Source organism: Nipponia nippon, unplaced genomic scaffold (assembly GCF_047370975.1).
Source record: "Nipponia nippon isolate SJK-2023a ecotype South Korea unplaced genomic scaffold, ASM4737097v1 scaffold_11, whole genome shotgun sequence".
NCBI lineage: Eukaryota > Metazoa > Chordata > Aves > Pelecaniformes > Threskiornithidae > Nipponia > Nipponia nippon.
The window spans coordinates 14,280,001-14,291,873 of record NW_028262302.1 but is presented as its reverse complement, the minus strand read 5'-3'; the positions used below and the strand labels follow the sequence as shown (position 1 = coordinate 14,291,873).

General features: G+C 38.2%; 1 protein-coding gene across 1 annotated transcript in view; it reads right to left on the bottom strand.

The window, feature by feature from the left end:
• Positions 1-5,043: 5,043 nt before the first annotated feature.
• Positions 5,044-11,873, bottom strand: part of GOLGA5 (golgin A5) — a 19,521-nt gene continuing 12,691 nt past the window's right edge. Inside the window, exons 10-13 of the mRNA XM_087747555.1 lie at positions 10,793-11,018; positions 9,423-9,528; positions 8,098-8,161; positions 5,044-6,449 (exon numbers count right to left, since the gene is read on the bottom strand). Coding sequence (XP_087603681.1) covers positions 6,369-6,449; positions 8,098-8,161; positions 9,423-9,528; positions 10,793-11,018 — 477 coding nt within the window. The 3' untranslated portion in view covers positions 5,044-6,368. The remainder of the gene's footprint in view (positions 6,450-8,097; positions 8,162-9,422; positions 9,529-10,792; positions 11,019-11,873) is intronic.

Below are 11,873 nucleotides of genomic sequence, written 5' to 3'. Positions count from 1 at the left end.
TTTTCTTGCCGCTAAACATATCAACACAAATACTTTCAACAAGCTTCTTAATTTTTTAACTAGAGCAATTTAGGACTTAATTATTGCTTGAATTTGCATATAAATAATTATCTCTATTCCAGGTTGCTGTGAGACACTAGTGTTAAGGTGATATTTTCTTTATAAACTTTTGAGAAAACATACCAAGTACATTAGCACAAGACTGGAGAAAGTGCTGTCTTTGATAATGTTCCTCTTCACTATGAATGCCAAAACAGACTCCTTTTCTGTGTGAATAAAACAACATTCCTTCTATCCCATTCCTCTCAGCCCAGATCTTTCCTATATCACATCAGGTATTTTGCCGTAATTGATTAATTACAGCTTTGGTAGCTATAGTGACCGAGAACATAATTTTCTTATCAAAGACCTTTATCAAACACACCTGCTTGATTTTGCAGAACATCTGGAGCCCACCCACTTCCTGCTACAGGGCTCAGACTCCTGCTTATTTGTGTCCTCCTCCAGTTTCTCTTCAACAAATGTGGACTCAAAACACAATTTGCCTAATTTGAACTGAACATGCAAACATGAACAGCTGCATATGCAACATCTGCCTGAAAAGAGTTAAATTCTAGCACAGGAAGGGTCAATTTTAGACAAAACACCTGTTCATGCTTCTGATTTCTTGATTAGAGAAGCCCAAGCCATGGCACAAAAAGGTCATTCCTTCTCTTCTATTATCTTTTCTCACAAGAAGTCTCTTCCATGAGATTTGACCCATCAGACTTTTAACTACATAATTAGCAGAGTTTATTAATCATAAATCAGCAGCTCTTGGGTTTTTCCTCCAACTTGAAAAGTGTCTTTGTGCTCCCAGCCCAAGCTTTTCCCTCACCTTGATTCACTTATGCCTTGGATCTATTCAACAGTCCATGATTCCCTCAGTTCCTTGAGCCGCCTGTAGCATTGGATACGTTCTCTGAACAGCTTGCACTGGGTCCTTGATGTACAAGCATTTAATTCAAGCGATACTGGCAGGAAGCAACGTTAGGTAGGGAGAGGTCAGAAGATTATTCCATTATTTGTGGAATCCAGTGGTGGGGTCTGGTTCTGCCAGCAGCCCAACATCAGGTACCGTAAGATACAGATTAAATACATGAGTGCATATTTGAAAGGAAACTATATGTCTAAGAGGATTACTTATATGAGTGCATGCACATGGATGCCTGTTAGAATAATGCAGATAATTTGGGGAGCTTCTATTCATCTCTCATAATTTCTGGTTTGCTGACTTCTGTCTGCCTGCTTCCAAGTCAAGGCTGTCTAAACTCAAGCCATAGGGCAAGATGGTAACATACAGAGGAAAGCAATTGAAATTCTAATGAATTCTCTGTATTACTCATTAAAATTGCCTTACAGTTTCATGGCTAAATAGGTAGTAAAACATTCATGGCGAATCTTACTACCAGGCTGCAATTGGTCAGCAAAGAAGAAGAGAAGAAAATAAATCCATTCTCTGTGGTAAAGCAACATCTGTCTCATCTATACTGATGAGAAATTAGTAAATTAATTACTGTGCAAGTCTGATTTCCCCCTTGTTAATGTTATCTGCAGTCAAGCAACAGTCACTTCCTTTGCACAGGGTCTTGGTGTACATATGGCTGACCAAGCACAGTAAATAAGGCAGAGAGATCAGATATCAGCAAAACAAAGTGGCAAAGAAGAGTTTGTTGTCACACGAGGGCTTGTGAGTATTCACACAAAGTCCTTGCAGAAACCCAGATCTGGCACCAAGTACATCTATCTAAATGAACGTGTACCAAGATGACCAGCTTCTTAAGGAAATAGACCTTTTCTAGTGTCCTGGCTTTGGCTGGGATGGAGTTAATTTTCTCCCTAGTAGCTGCTATAGTGCTGTGTTTCAGATTTAGGATGAGAACAATGTTGATAACACACTGATGTTTTAGTTGTTGCCAAGTAGTGTTTATAGCAGTCAGGGACTTTCCAGCTCTGCAAGGTGCACAAGAAGCTGGGAGGGACCACAGCCAGGACAGCTGACCCCAACTGGCCAAAGGGCTATGCCATACCGTATGATGTCATGCCCAGTATATAAACTGGGGGGAGTTGGCTGGGGGGCAGCGATTGCTGCTCAGGGACAGGCTGGGCATTGGTCAGTGGGTAGTGAGCAATTGCATTGTGCATCACTTGTTTTGTATAGTCTTTTATCATCATCATCATCATCATCATCATCATCATCATCATCATCATCATCATCATCATTATTATTATTATTATTATTATTATTATTATTATTATTATTATTTTCTCTTCCTCTGCTGTCCTATTAAACTGTCTTTATCTGAACCCACAGGTTTTAAGTTTTTTTTTTCCGATTCTCTCCCCCATCCCACCAGGGGTGGGGAAGGTGAGCGAGAGCTGTGTGGTGCTTAGTTGCTGACTGGGGTTAAACCACGACAGCCCTTTTTGGTGCCCAATGGTGGATGAAGCAGCTAGCCGACTTCGGGAATATGAAGAAAGTATCTCTTCCTCCCTCGTCTCAGCTGTGGAGAAACTGTCCCAGGAGGTCCAGCAACTCAAAAAGGATAGGTCCTACTCTCCACCTATACGGACCAGTATCTCAGCTATTAGGAGTCAGCGTGGACTTGACCATAGACACTGTTGCACAGGTTATCCATCAATGTGAACCATGCGCTTCAATCAAGCAAGCCAAACAGTTAAAGCCTCTCTGGTGTGGAGGACGATGGCCGAAATATAAATACGGGGAGGCCTAGCAAATTGGTTATACCACGCTCCCACAAACCTGCCAAGGCAAGCACCCTGTGCTTACACTGGTGGAAGCAACCACTGGGGGGCTGGAAACATATCCCATACCCCATGCCACCACCCTGAACACTGAACATAGGCCTTGAAAAGCAAGGCCTATGGCAACATGGCACCCCAGAAAGAATTGAGTCAGACAGCAGGACTCATTTCTGAAACAACCTCATAGACACCTGGGCCAAAGCGCGTGGCATTGAGTGGGTATATCACATCCCCTATCACGCACCAGCCTCCGGGAAAATCGAAGTTAATTTTCTTCCTAGTAGCTGCTATAGTGCACAACATCTAGGCTACAAAATACCAGATAACATAGCACGTAAACTGAGCATAAACGGGCAGGGGGAAAATAAATATAAATAAATAACCTGATGCTCCCTTTCAACCCTTTCTTCCTCATTTTTCATCTTTTTTAGTCTTTCAAGGTGTATGCTTGGTACCTGGAGCAGTTTCAGTCCTAGCAGGAAGGAAATGAAAAAGGCTTTTTCTTCAGCCACACAATAGTCCATTGTGCTCTCAAGACAGCGAGATACTGCAGCTGGCAGACAGATATTCCTGTTTTCTGTGAGCTGCTGTTATGGTCATTTATTTCTGGTGCTAGGCTACAGAGCATGGAAAGATAGGCTCAGCATTTGTAAAATATTTTTTAAAACCCTAAATTGCTATGCTGGTCTCTGAAGTCAAGGTAGTTTAACTGCCCAGTACTATGATAGTCCCTCAAGAGCAGACTCGGCCCTTGGAATATCCTCCTGCCACTTAAGATATAGGCTAACAGAAGCTTCTTGTTCGCTCCAAAGCCATCTGTTCAGTAACGCAACCTCCTGGCACCATTAGGAGCTGCTTGTTGAAATGGTGTCCTTATGTCACCTTTGACCCATAGCTGTGGCACACTTCGCAAATCTGTACAGGTGACATCGGAGCCCAACGTTGCTAATCTGAGGCAGGGAGTATATCTTACCGTTCAACTCAAAAGTTGACATTTATATCCAGATAGACTCCATCACACCGTCTTGGGTGTTCTTGCACTGCATCATGTGCAGCTTATTAAAATGAATTACGGAGGCAAAACTCCAGCGTGTTTAAACAAAAGCTTTAAGGAGTAGTTCTTTGTATTTCTTGTATAGCTCTGAAACAGTTTAACACCGTAATAAAGGCTTTTCATGCTCTTCTATGCTTTAAAGAGAGCTTTAAAGGTGTTTACATACACTGTAGTGTAGCCTTTAGTGGCACAGTAGTGTTTGTTTCCTCATCCCATGTTACCCTCCACACTGAACAGCCCTTTGCCTGCAAGGAATTGCAACTATAAGCTGCCTACTTCCAGGTTTTCTACTAGATGAAAAGATTCACAGGTTGTTCACATCACATCTTTTTAAAATCAGAATTTAATCAGGTACTCAAACAGCTGTGCCCTTCTTTTACAAGTATTAAAAAGGAAAAAAAAAAAGGAAAATTAATAGATGGTAAAGATGGGAACTGAAGTTGCAACAAGAAAAGTATGTTATACATCATTTCATGAACAAGGAATAAACCAGAAACATCTTAGCAACACACACAGAGGTCAAGAACGCAAGGCGGATGCTACTCCAGTGTCCTGCACTAAAGACATTATTCTCAACTCTAAGACCTCACTGGGGTGAACACTTGCTAAGCCCAAACCGATACCGGAACACAAGAGCCTAGTTCCAAGGCAAAAGTCAGCAGGAATCTTTCAGTGCTTACCCCTGTAAAATTTCTAGCATAAAATCTGGAAGAACTGAAGAAAAGAATACTGACCTACGATAAAGGGTTCTAGCAGCACTGTAGTGGCTTTAGTAAGTTACCAAAAAAAAAAAAAAAGTATCTGTGGATTCCAAGAGGTGATTTCTACAAAAAAAGAAATATCGAAAAGGAAGGAAAAAGAAAAACATAGGGAGAAAGGAAGGAAGAATAGATGTGCAGTTGTTGCGATATCAGCAAAGCTGTGCGGGGGTTATACAACTAAGAATGTTCCCCCCAGACTGTCACACTATACTGGAGCATCCAAAGATTCAGTGGTTTGGAGGTTTTAAGTGAAAAAAATGCACGTGTAGAGAAAAAGATTGCACAAGGGACCTTACCCAATCTCCTTCTATAGCAATCAGCTCTCCCCAGGGTTCAAAAGTGGCTTTAATATCAGAACTGAAAAGAAACGCCACCAGGAATCAGGCAAAGCGCAGTAAACATGACAGAGGGCAGGGACACAGCTTACAGTAAACGCTCTCTTTTATTACTTAGTTCATCGAAACATTTCAGTTTTCTCTGCAAGATCTGAATCAGAGCAGCAATACAGTCACTTGCCTACTGTAACATTTCCATAGGAGTCAGCATGACAGACTTCGTGCACAGGACTCATGCTTAGTGTGTTCAAGTCACATGGAAACTGAACTGTGTTCTTAAGAGCAGGAGTGACAGATTGCTTGTTGTTATCTTTACATCACTCAGCTTTGAGCACCACACAAGAAAACAAGAAATTCCTTAGGGAAAGAAAGTGACCTTGTATTATTATGTATTGAGAATTCATGATTACAGAATGCCACGGCCCAACAACAGAACTATTACAGTAGGTTTGGGTTGGTATTATGGGGTTTACAATAAATATTCGACGAGGTTTGTTTATTAGTATATTTGGTGTTTAGACATGAGAAATTTTTGATATTTTGATAGATTTTTGTATAGAAATAGTTTTAATTAAGTACCCAAAGCTTTAGAAAATAAATATTTTGATGAATATAAGATCTGATTAACACACATAGTAATGAGAGAGGTATAAGAAAATGCAGCTAAAATATATAAATTTCAAGTGCAAAAAGAAACACCATTATTTCTAAAGAGTTTGAACCTTCTTTCTTAAAACCATCTCTCTCTTTCTCTAATAAAGCTAAAATACCAGCCTTTAAATAGGCAGTGCCACTATTCAGCTGGTAGGGAAGATACATCTATTGCACTGGAAGTACAAAGCTAAGAAGAATGCATAATATTTTATTTTTAAACTTATTTACAAAAAGATATTGCACCAATCCATTGTCCTTTTTTTAGTTTAACATGTTAAGAGAAAGCCCGTTATTTACAAAGTTAAAAACAGAAGTGCAAAAGCAGACTGAAAGAAACCAGAAAGAATAAGTTTATTTAAATTGCTAAGTACAGTTTATTACCTGACCATAGCCCACATCCAGTATGATCTAAAATAGTTTGTATCATATATATCTGTAACTTCCAAAATCCTTGCATTTCTCTCTAGGTGCAAGCCTTATCTTTTACACTAACCACCAGAAGGTCTACGTAAAATGTAAAGGCTAACCATAGCTTAACTTAATCGCTTTATTTCTCCAGGGAAGTTACGCTCCTTTAGGTAAACAGAAAAAGCTACATAGTATTATACATGTATTTGAAAAGTAATGATAAATCAGGCATGATGGTTTTCATTCTTCCTAAAAACCATGAGGAAAAGTTTGCTGATACTTCAGGACTGATTATTCTAAAGACACTGCCAGTCCGAATGACATGAGCACAGCATACGGTCTTCTCTCAGTCTATCTGCCACTGGGACTGTCATGATGCATTTCTGGGGTGTAGGTAAGTAGAACAATCATGACCCAGAGATGAAGCAATGCCTGGGAAAAGAAATGAAAGAATTAACTTATCAGCACTGACAATCTTCATTCACAGCAGCAGTACATATGAGAGCTCTCAATGAGAGCTAATAAAACCTAGTTTTGTAGAAATATTTTGATTAAAAATATTTTTCGTATTATTCAGATAATCCTAAAAAAAAAGAATTGCACAATGAAATGCTGAGTCAGATTCTGAAGAAGCCACTTGCAGAAAACTAAAGATTTTACACAAACAGCAAAACTAAAGCAGCCTGGTTTCCTACAGATTTATGTCCTCTGGCTCCTCTTTCTCTCCATGCCCCAGTAACTCCAGCTGTTCTCTCTGACATCCAGACCCCAGCCAGTACATTATGGGATCTGCCTCAAGTGACTGGTAAGCCACTACTCCTGTGCCAACTGGCTGACACCAGACTATGTAAAATAGCCGAGTTCTGCTTTTCTTACCACAGGCACTGATTTGAGGCATTTTTATGAACTTTTTAGGAATGTTAATTGTCTTTGACGTTTGGCTGAAACTATCCAATTAGAATAGAAGTTGCTGGGGGTGCAACAAGGGAGATAACTGTCAGAATACATAAGCCACGTTTCCTTAAGAAAAAAAAAAAATTAAATTACAATGGTCATAGTCAAGGTTCAAGCTGAAAAAGGGTAACTGCAACTGACTGCCCAATATACAGCTCCTATGCAACCACCACCGAGTTTCACTTCAGATAGCAGCTTAGGTGGTAGCAGTCTTCACTGTTTTGGTACAAAGCACTTTATTCATAATTGATAAGTCTAAGTCATGAACAGGAAGAAAGCGAGAGGCTAGGAATTAAACAGCCCTGTTCCCTCCAGTACCTAATAAGCTGGAAGAAGCAATTGCAGGGTGAAACTGTCATTTCCTTTATTCATGCGGGTCTGTCTGCTTTATATCCTGAAATAGTGACAGCTGTTCTCAGAAACGCTGTTCAGAAGAATCATTAAGCCTTGTCAAGCAACATTTTTTTCTCATTTCAAAGACTCAAAGGCTCAACTAGTGGAATATTTTCAAGCAGGGTAGACTGCACACCTACCTTACCACAGGTCACTTAAACTGACAGACATCTGCCCTCCAGTGGAAAACGGAGGAATTTATTTTTTATTGATTGCAAGTCTGACAATCTCACCTGGTATGGATGAGCAACTTTCTACTATCTGTTTAAGTCTAGCAAGAAAAAACTTTTCTTGGTGCTTTTTCAGCTACTAGAGAAGCGTGATTATTAGTCACTGAACAAAAAGTGAAATGCCAAATATTAAGAAAAGCTGTAACAGATGTCATTTTCCTAAATGCAGCATATGCAGGTGTGGTGGGTTAACCGTGGCAACAGGCCACTATCATTCTGTATTTCAGTACTAAAACTCTACTTTTACAGTCTTTTAAATGGTAGTTACATAAATGTCTTTAAGCCTGCTATATTAAGAAGTCCTGGGAAAAACTGAAAACCGCCAAGCAACATGACTCCAAAATGCTGTTATGTAAGTACTATTTAGTCTGCTTTACAAAAAAATACATAGAGTTGTTAATTATATAGCCTTTGGAACATCAAACATCTTGCAATTTAAGAAGTAGTGCATCAACTGGCTATAGAAATCTTGCATTAAACTTCTTGAAAGAAAGTTTACTCACCATGTAAATGATTACAAAGACTCTTGCTATGGGATACCGCCTTAGAAAGATTCCCAGACGAATGCTACACAAGTACAAGAGAAAAACAAAATGCATAAGTTAGCACTGAGCAATAAATTCCTGTTCCTTTCATTCCAATCACCACAAACTCGTAAACATCAGCTGATGCTACACACATGGCTTTGTTTCTGAATTTTAATTCATATATTCAAGGCATTAAATGAAGTGAGAAAATTCAGAATTCAGACCATAAAACATATTCTCCTAAGTTTTTCTGTTATATGCTAGGCTCAGAGTTTGTGAAAAAGAGCTAAGACTCAAGAGTTGTACAGGTATTTTAAAACTCAGAAATATGCCACATATTTGTCAAATTTTGTTACCTGAGGAGCCATCATGAATCTTTCAAAAAGATTTAAGCAACTAAAACCTTGGATTCTTTTGAAAAAACTTGATATATCACTACCATGCTTATACTTCATTAGATGAAAAGACATGGGTTTTCCAAGATTACCGCTACAGCGCTACAAAGCATACTGCATTAGATGTGTGCTCAGTAGCGTCAGTTAAAAAAAACCACGCACATACTTTGAGTATGATACTACCAAATGAAGTTTAGTATTAAAACATCACACATAATAGGTCCCAATCATGGAAACCCTGATATTCTTCACAATGAAATTAAAGTACCATGGAAGCATAAAGGACTTTCTATCAAGGTATCTTGCCTTCAAAGCATTAAGAAGTATTACCTAATTTTGTTTTCCATTGGTATTTGATTCACATTTTGGAGCAGACCTTTGTTGTGAATATTGACAATTAACCTAACTACTCAGAAAAGGGATCAAAGCGAGTCTTTTGCTGGATCCAGAATGATTTTTGTTTACTAATTCCTCAAACAGATCAGCTGCACTGGGTCAGAACCCAGAATCTTGTCTTCATCAGGATGCCTAAACAGGAGTGAAAGAATACATATGATACGCTCCCACTAATACACTCTTACAGTGTTTATCACGGACACAGTCAAAACCTCTGAAAGTGAGAAAGGTTAGGGTTTTTTTGTTCATAGTTTAGTGATTTTCTTGTATCAAAATCTACAAGAGGGTTGTTTAAAGAATTGACTGTAATTTGCAAAAGCCCAAGGAAATTAATATCATAGGAAAGCACAAGTGAACTAGGGTCAATATTTAGTAATTTATACCGTACTTCAGCTTCATTATTTTTTACTTTTACCTTCATAGAAGCCATTCAAAACAGAAGGTGTGCCACTTGAAAACCGCAAAAGGATTCCAGCAATTACAAAATGTATTCCCTTAGGACACTCTTACCTAAACTGATCTATACTACTGGCAGCTTTGCGAACTCTCCCATACATCCCTGCCATGTTAGTATCCACGTCACTGAACAGGACAGGAACATTACGCATACGAGCACCTATTTGAAGGGAAAAAAGCAAAAAATCTCATTAGTCTAAAATCAGCTAGAGTTGTTGTTTAAGTAAAACAAATCGATAGTGTATAACAAAGATACATAAAAAATAATATAAAAATAGTGATTAATCTGATTTGTTAGTTCCGTTTTGCTGGGGGCAGAGGAGTGTGGTTCGAGGGCAGGATTCTTGATAAACTTACAATCAAGTCAAATGTTTCTTCAACTTAGTATATTTTTAAAATTTATTTTAGTTCACTAGATGGACATCTTGATATTCAATTCTATCATGTAATAATAATTTGATTATTAGGTGTATAAAATGATGGGTTTGATACTGTCAAAGGTTCTCAATTTGCTTTTATTTCTCATACAGTAAAACTTTGATAGCATTTCTGATACTAATTTGTATATTTCAAAATTTCTACTTTATTTATGTTTTTACTAATAACCAACTTCATTAACAAAAGACTCTCAGATAATGTTACCTTTGTGCAACTAAACTTAAGCTTACTGAAGTTACTTAAAAACAAGCCAAAAGGAAATATATTTCAAGTTTGCTAGTTCTCCTGCCTTATTTCTTTAAGCGTCTTTCATAAGCAGAGAAACAAAAGTCTGGATTGTCATTTTACGCCTCTTAGTAACTGTCCATTGCTTTTAATGTTATTTACCATATATAGAAAATTACCAACTTTGACTTTGAAAAGTAACATCTCAAAATCAACTGCTGAAGTTCTCCTAGCGATACAGGATGATCGCTATACAGTACAGACAAATCAACCTCAGCAGAACCACCATATTTTAAGCTGCTTTTTAAGAAAACCAGAACGCAAGGAGGAAATTGATTTCAACCAGAATTCTGATCAACTCTCAGAAGGAAGTATCCCATTCTTGCTCACCTCCCAAACCCTTTTTACGAGAGAATACTTATATCCTGCCTCTGACATTCAGTTTAAACCCCAAAAGACAGATTTATTTGCACCTGTGACAGAATTTGTAAATACGATTGTTCCAATAGTGCCATAGTATTGAGAATTAAAGATGAAATTGGCTTTATTAAGTTTATTTAAAGTCATTTACACACAAAAAGGAGCTTCTACTTAACTATTTTTTATGATACTGGCTGCTGTTGACAAGGTCTCTGGCATAAGCTGCATATTTTCAGCATTTTTTTCCTTATAAACTCAGACTTTCAGGGAAAAGCATTAGGAAATATAAAAGCCTGAACTGCAGAAAGGACAGAGTTTAAGTATTATACTTCCTTATTTACCTTCAGCACCGTCAATGCCTGCCATATTAATGGAAGGTCCATTAGTACTAGTGCCTTGGATAGCCTTCAGCTGTTGCTCAAGTCGTTCCAGTTGATAGACAAGTGAGTTTTTCTCTGTGCTCAGGCTCTCTAACATCGTTTGCTTCTGAATTAGTGTTTCTGTCAGCTGATGAAGCCGATTTTCTAATTCTGTCTGACTACTACTACTTAGAGCCTTGTTTGTGAGCTAAAAAACAAAGAAAATAATCAGAATAAGTTCAAAGTCTGACCAACTGACATATTACAAAACTCTAAAAATCTAAGCTGTCCAAGAACCGTTGCAGAATTTTTACAAGATAATACTATCAAAATTATCACCAATGAGCACAATAAAGAAGAAACTTAATTTCGACAGTTGCCAAAACAAGATTTTACATGACACAAGAAACTCTATGTAAAAACGTATTCCTATGTTTTCCACCTCTAATCATATGAACATTTCTGTATAATCATAAGTTTGGTCACAAAAACTGAGTTTAAATGGTAGGCATGACAATAGCAAGACAATCCAGTCTGGCTATCATACTTGCAACTTCACAAAACAAGTGAGTACATAAAATGTTTTCAAGCAAGGAAGGAAAAAAAATCAGTACAAACGGGGAGAATCTAATGCCATTCTACAGGAAACCTTGAATGAAAATGGGGAAAATGCAGGATATGTTTCAGAAGAACTGAGGAGCACTGAAGCAGAAAACATGACTGCACTAGCAAACAGAAACTGCAAGGACAGCAAATGAAGATGTGGGTGATGTCATTCAATTTGCAGAAAATATTTAAAGCAAATGGGAATCTCCAGATTAGCCATATGTGCAATAGCTCGTCTATTCACTACGGTCTTGGACCTCAGCCACTTATAGCATCATATACCACAAAGATGTAGCTTCAATGATGAAAAAACAGAATCAGCAGGAACCAGAGGCAGTGAGAGACCAAAAATACAAATTAGATGCAATGCACCAGAGCAGGTGCAGGTAGTCCTGAAGCCAGTATTACCAGAAGAATCATCCACCAACAGGCTCAAGACGTTTGTATCACAACACAA